The sequence below is a fragment of the Anarhichas minor genome, unplaced genomic scaffold (genome assembly GCF_050575085.1).
Source record: "Anarhichas minor isolate MPS153535 unplaced genomic scaffold, ASM5057508v1 ptg000058l, whole genome shotgun sequence".
Lineage (NCBI taxonomy): Eukaryota > Metazoa > Chordata > Actinopteri > Perciformes > Anarhichadidae > Anarhichas > Anarhichas minor.
Window position 1 is genome coordinate 23,540 of NW_027466504.1, and position 6,461 is coordinate 30,000.

At 44.2% G+C, this 6,461-nt stretch overlaps 1 protein-coding gene across 8 annotated transcripts in view; it reads right to left on the minus strand.

Moving 5' to 3' along the window:
* Positions 1-332: 332 nt before the first annotated feature.
* The window catches only part of galm (galactose mutarotase), a 17,123-nt gene continuing 10,994 nt past the window's right edge, over positions 333-6,461 (minus strand). For 3 of the 8 annotated variants that reach the window (XM_076076493.1, XM_076076494.1, XM_076076495.1), the window contains exons 7-10: positions 4,436-4,586; positions 3,219-3,393; positions 1,419-1,461; positions 333-1,257 (exon numbers count right to left, since the gene is read on the minus strand). In XM_076076493.1, coding sequence (XP_075932608.1) covers positions 1,136-1,257; positions 1,419-1,461; positions 3,219-3,393; positions 4,436-4,586 — 491 coding nt within the window. In that variant the 3' untranslated portion in view covers positions 333-1,135. Of the gene's footprint in view, positions 1,258-1,418; positions 2,908-3,218; positions 3,394-4,435; positions 4,587-6,461 lie in introns of all 8 variants that reach the window. The other 5 variants (XR_012947496.1, XR_012947498.1, XM_076076498.1 and 2 more) reach the window with 5 other exon arrangements.

The following is a 6,461-nucleotide window of genomic DNA, read 5'->3' on the forward strand; positions in this document are numbered from 1 at the left end:
TGTGTGACACTGCTGTAAACCTTCCATCACGTTTTGTGAAACCTCAGCTGTTAAAAGCCTCTTTGAGTGACGGATTGGAGGTTGCCATAACAACACAACATATCTGGGGTAGTAGGATGGCCTCTCACCCAAACCCACCTCCTCACCCGAAGGTCTAGAAATACTGCAGAAATGTTGAACTCTCAGGTGAAGACGGAGTTACATAAGATGTATCTGGTGTTCAGCCTCAGTCTGACTGCTCTCTAAGTCTTAATACGGGATGAATGGGACAGATGGACTACAACCAACCTGTTGCTAAAAAGAACACATCGGAGCAAATGGCAACCACCAGCTTGAGTGAGTCAGCTCCTTCTTTATTTTCTGTTTGAATTAGAAACAGTTTGGTCAGGTTGGACGAGGAACACACACCCACAGGTACAGGCTGTAATAACTACTGTAGTTACAAAAGCCATCATAGCACCTGTGTAGTAGAACACATCTCATCAAAAGAACCTGTATCAAATCACACAGTTACACAGAGGGGAACTGAACTGGCACCGAAAGAGGCCCTGGCTGCTCAACAGCATGCTACATGATTATAATGTTTACTGTGAGACAGGAAATGTACAATCAGTGCATGGACATCCTGCTCTCTGTCCCGCTGCTGGTCTGTCCCGCTGTTGGTCTGTCCCGCTGTTGGTCACATCAGACAGTGGTGAAAGTGAAGCGAGTCACATGTTTGTAGTGCTCACCAGGACGCAGAAGACAATCAGGAAATGAAGCCTGAAGACAGAGACGCACACACACACACACAGTCTCTGTGATTGTGTTGTCACAGCAGTTTCAAGCGGCATCGGTGTCGCAATGTTGTTTTCTTTGCAACCAATGAACAGAAGTGACCATATTTGGAATTTGGAGGAGTGATGTAGAGACGCCATATGGTAGCAGCAGAGACCTGTCAATCACAGTAGCTCTGCCCCAAATCAAACTCTGCTTTATGGTCTGTTTGACTCTAAATGGACCATAATGTACTAAATGAACATCATGCTGTATTGAAGAAAACTTGAAACTAGAGATTGAGACCATAAACTCATGTTTACAATGTTTACTGAGGTAATAAATCAAGAGAGAAGTAGAGTCATTTTCTCATAGACTTCTATATAACCAGAGGAGTCGCCCCCTGCTGGTCAGTAGAGAGAATGCAAGTTTTAAGACACTTCAGCATCGGCTTCACTCGGCAGAACCGGAGGTAGCCGCCTGGGAGCGTCGCCTCGTCCTCTGGCAGTGAAACAAGATGGGGGCACCGTCAGGGAGCTCCAAACCGACTCAGCAGGGTTACTATTTCATTTTGTAGTTATTACATTTAAATTTTCACTGATTGATCCCCAGACCCTTATAGGAGCGGCAGGGCCATTGTGCTCTTGATCCTTTAAACATACCTGCAAACTCATGAGGGGTGAAAAAGGTGACGAGCCCAAAACCCTGTCGGGGGGGAGAGAATTTAATTTTCAATATGAACTTTAAAATGTAGCATTCTGGTGTACTCTGAGAAGAAAATTAAGTGATAAGACATTTACTTTAAGCAAAAAAACTTAATTTATTATTCAGTTATTAATCAGTATTTCAGCTCTATTATTATTATTAACCTTTATTTAGACAAAATCCATTGAGACTGAGGTCTCATTTCAAAAGTTTTGGTCAAATAAAAACAAAGATGGCAAGAGTAGCGAGAACCATCGCCTGTACAAATAAAGTGATTAGTTTTCATTGAACCCTGTTACTGTACGGCTTCATATTAACTTCCACTGTTACTGTAAAGCTGTTAGAATTGTGGCCTATCTTCAATTTGCAATTAATATGCATTCAATCCAGTTAAATTATTAAAATGAAAATGATAATCTACTCTGGCTAAGGTAGCTTATCAAGAGTAAAATAATATCTGATCTATACACACCTCTGTATTAGCAACCTGCTGAAATGAAGGTACAGGCACCTTAACCCTCATTACTTCAGGGTTCTTGAGAGCAACGTGGGACTGTTAGTACACTGGCTGTGGTCATTACAGTGAACAGTGTGTACAGTGTGATGAGAGGACATGTGAGCCCTTGTTGCTGTAGTTCATCTCCTTGGAGCAGAGGCTGCATGTAGCATACCCTGCCTTATCAATGTATTTAAAACACTGAGACAGCAGGAAGCTGTACTCACGTCTGTTTAGACCTCCACCTTTATCCAGGCCCAGCTCCACCTTTATCCAGGCCCAGCTCCACCTTTATCCAGGCCCAGCTCCACCTTTATCCAGGCCCAGCTCCACCTTTATCCAGGCCCAGCTCCACTCACAGCTCAGCCCTGCGTCAAGCTGCGCTACACAACCAGCCTCCTCTCCCTGAAGCTCTTTGACCTCATCATCTCATCAGTATCTGGGCCTCATGTTTCGTGGTCATGAAAGTTATTTTGACCACGAAATCATCCTCATTCTACTTTGAGTTAAAACAAACAACCTGCAACCAGATGCGCCGGTGTTCCGGTTTAACGTTAACGAGTGACCACGTGAACTGAACCGGAACACGGGGGGGCTGCATGTTTCATCACGTTACGTTTTTTCTTTCTAAATCGCGATAATGACGAACGTTAACAGTCGACAAAGTTCCGCATGCAGTGGACGTTAACTTAACCCAGCAAGTCTGAACGGTAACGGTACATAACGTAACTTAAACTGTAACGCTGATTGGACAAGACTCGACACGTCAAAGATGTTCTATTGCGAAGATCACGACATCACATTTTCTCCTCGTCTCACTAGAATCTGAGAAACGCTGGCTGGCCAGTTGACGAATTTATGATTTTAAGATTATAAAGTCATATATTTATGAGAAAAATCTAAAAAAATAGCGGAGAGCGATTTCAGTGTTATTATGGTGAGGACAACTTCTGGGTGAGGCAAAGGTCATGAAAGAAGCAAACACATTTTCTGTCATGTTTTCTCTGTGTTCTTCTAAACACATATATTGTAGAAATTACAAGAACATACTGACTGCCCCTGAAGGAGAGGGAGGAGAGCTGAGCTGGAAGCTAAGCTAACCTAGCTTGGACCTAAATGTACTCCAATACAGTAATAAGTCATATTTAGGAATACAATTACAATTTCCACCTTCTCAATGATATATATAGAAGCCAACGATAGTTGGTTTCAACAACAGATCACTCCATACAACAGTTTAAATCTATCATCATCATCATACCTGGTTGACAGCATCAGGCCAACTCTGTGTCTCCAGACAGAAGGAGCTGTGCTTCCCGTACCTAGCCCCGCCCTTTCCTGTCATAGAGCCATCCAGGAAGTTGGCAGTGTAGAACTGGATGCCTGGTTGGCTGGTAGAAACCTCCAGGACCCGCCCACTGGCTGGGTGACACACTCTGAGATGAAGAAGATGAAGTTTTGCTGACAACGGTATCCATGTTGTTGTGTGTGTAGCGTGTGTGTGACAGTGTGTGTGTGTGACAGTGTAGTGTGTGTCAGTGTAGTGTGTGTGACAGTGTAGTGTGTGAGTGACAGTGTAGTGTGTGTGTGACAGTGTAGTGTGTGTGACAGTGTAGTGTGTGTGTCAGTGTAGTGTGTGTGTCAGTGTAGTGTGTGTGTGACAGTGTAGTGTGTGACAGTGTAGTGTGTGTGTGACAGTGTAGTGTGTGACAGTGTAGTGTGTGTGTCAGTGTAGTGTGTGTGACAGTAGTGTGTGACAGTGTAGTGTGTGTGTGACAGTGTAGTGTATGTCAGTGTAGTGTGTGTATGTCAGTGTAGTGTGTGTGTGACAGTGTAGTGTGTGACAGTGTAGTGTGTGTGTGTCAGTGTAGTGTGTGTGTCAGTGTAGTGTGTGTGTGTGGTGTGTGTCAGTGTAGTGTGTGACAGTGTAGTGTGTGTGTGTGTCAGTGCAGTGTGTGTCAGTGCAGTGTGTGACAGTGTAGTGTGTGTGACAGTGTAGTGTGTGTGTGTGACAGTGTAGTGTGTCAGTGTGTGTGTGACAGTGTAGTGTGTGTCAGTGCAGTGTGTGACAGTGTAGTGTGTGTGACAGTGTAGTGTGTGACAGTGTAGTGTGTGTGACAGTGTAGTGTGTGACAGTGTAGTGTGTGACAGTGTAGTGTGTGACAGTGTAGTGTGTGTGTGTCAGTGTAGTGTGTGTGACAGTATAGTGTGTGACAGTGTAGTGTGTGTGACAGTAGTGTGTGTGACAGTGTAGTGTGTGTCAGTGTAGTGTGTGTGACAGTGTAGTGTCTGTGTGTGTGTGACAGACAGTGTAGCGTGTGACAGACAGTGTAGTGTGTGTCAGTGTAGTGTGTGTCAGTGTAGTGTAGTGTGTGTCTGAGACAGTGTAGTGTGTGTGACTGTGTGTATGTCAGTGTAGTGTGTGTCAGTCAGTGTAGTGTGTGTGTGAGACAGTGTAGTGTGTCATCTGAAGCACACCTGGCAGCGTGTCTCTCTGTCCAGGTGTCCCCAGGTGATGACAGACAGAAGTTGTGGTCAAACCCCGGACCTGGAACTTCCTTCAGCCGAGGGCCAATCAGAACAGGCTTTCTGAGGTCAAAGGGCGTCCCATCCACTCGTCTGATCTCTCCTGCAGATGGATTTGGTTATTGATTGGTGATTGTGTATCACTGCTCTCATACGTGGGTGCTACGCTTCCACGTATGAGAGCAGTGCAGAGCAGCAGTCGTGAGCTAACCAGTGGGGCACACTCACATGCACTAACATGCACTAAAAGACACGCTCACGTGAACTAACATGCAATAAAAGGCACACTCACATACACTAACATGCACTGAAAGTCACGCGGCCGGGCGACTATGTGAACAAAGAGAGTAGAAGCTCTGATAACAGCACACACAGAGGGAGAGAGACTTCACTCTCTGCTCAGGTAGACATTACTCCTCTATATCTTTACAGAGATGATAGTTGTTTAGATATTAATGATCTGAATGTTAAATAGAAAACATTTAAAACAAATCAGTTCAGGGGAAATCTGAATGAAGGCTTCTGGATTCTTTACGCAATGTGATGCAGCATGTAATTGTCCTAACATGAGAGCCCAGACTGATGCCGTACAATATCTTGTTTATAGACTGCAAACAGGCGAGCCACATGTTGGCTAGTGTACAACAAGTTCTATCTCAAAATACATCTACCAGCCTAAACTAGACTCACATAAGTCTGTTTAGTTAATACGGATCTTAGCCAGCTGCAATGGTAGCAATGGTAACGGTATGCATTCAAATGGCCGCTGCTCTGACTGTCCTGATACGTTGATTTGAATGGGAATGTCCGTTCTATTCTATATATATGGTTCCACTGTTTCATCATTTACAGTTAGAGTGGCACTAAACTGTAAACTTAAAGAAATTAAAACTGTCTCTCTAATATGTGCACAAGCCGACGGATGAAGCAGAAGTGGGATTTATCACTGCTCTTTCCTTGCTAGTATAAAAAGTACTTTTATGTGCATACCGGTAGTACACATTTTTATAGCACACTTTCATCAGTGAGGTTCAGGTAACATAGAGCACTAGTTGCCTGGGAGCAGCATCATTAAAAAAAACTATATATTGAAAGTTAGAGATGACAGGAAGCTGTCTTGTGAACTTCCTCTTTTGATTTGATCCACTGATCTACTGTGTGATTGAATGAATACATCACAACTGGCTAACCCATCTACACACCAATGGGCTGTAAGGCGTCGTCAAACACACCTCATCAAACCCAATCACATCCGATGATTGCAGGCAATTAGCTCCAAGTCATCGTGTGAGACACGTCATACACACCAAAGCAAATGAAATGCACCAAGCTGTCTGCTGACTTAGCAGCAGTGTGTGTGCTGATGCTTTTGTCAGCCGTTAACAAACACCTTCTTAACTTCAGTCCCACACAGCTCACTCAGTGGGCAGCTTACATCATCATTCTGAACACACCAAGCCAGCATTCAGATGTTTACTGCTTCAGAGAAGCTCCATCTTTGGTGAGGAAAACAGAGCTGTCCGTTCTCTCACTCTCAGACGATCGTCCTGTTTGGCTTTGAACCGACAGAAAGCTCAAGTACAGCCGTCTACCTTTAACTCTCTAGAGCACACAATTGATTGGATGTTTTGAACTCTGGTTCATATTCGGCCCTTGAGGTGGATTTCCATTCCGAAACAGATCCTGTGATTTAAATAAACAGTCATTAGCTCCTCTGTCTCCCGGGGAACCAAAGCTAATTGCAGAGTAATGAGAGTGTTGGTCTGACGGAGCATGAAGGAACACACTCCCACACACAAGCACAAGAGTTGCTTCCACACTTCTGTATCGAAAACACCATAATTAACGCACATGGTGAAGACGGATTCAACATACAGGCAGAGTAGATGAGGAGGAAACCAACAGTTATCTCAAACAACAGGAGCGGACCTCTTGAAATAGAAACACAGACAGAATAAGACAGAAGCAGAACCAGAAA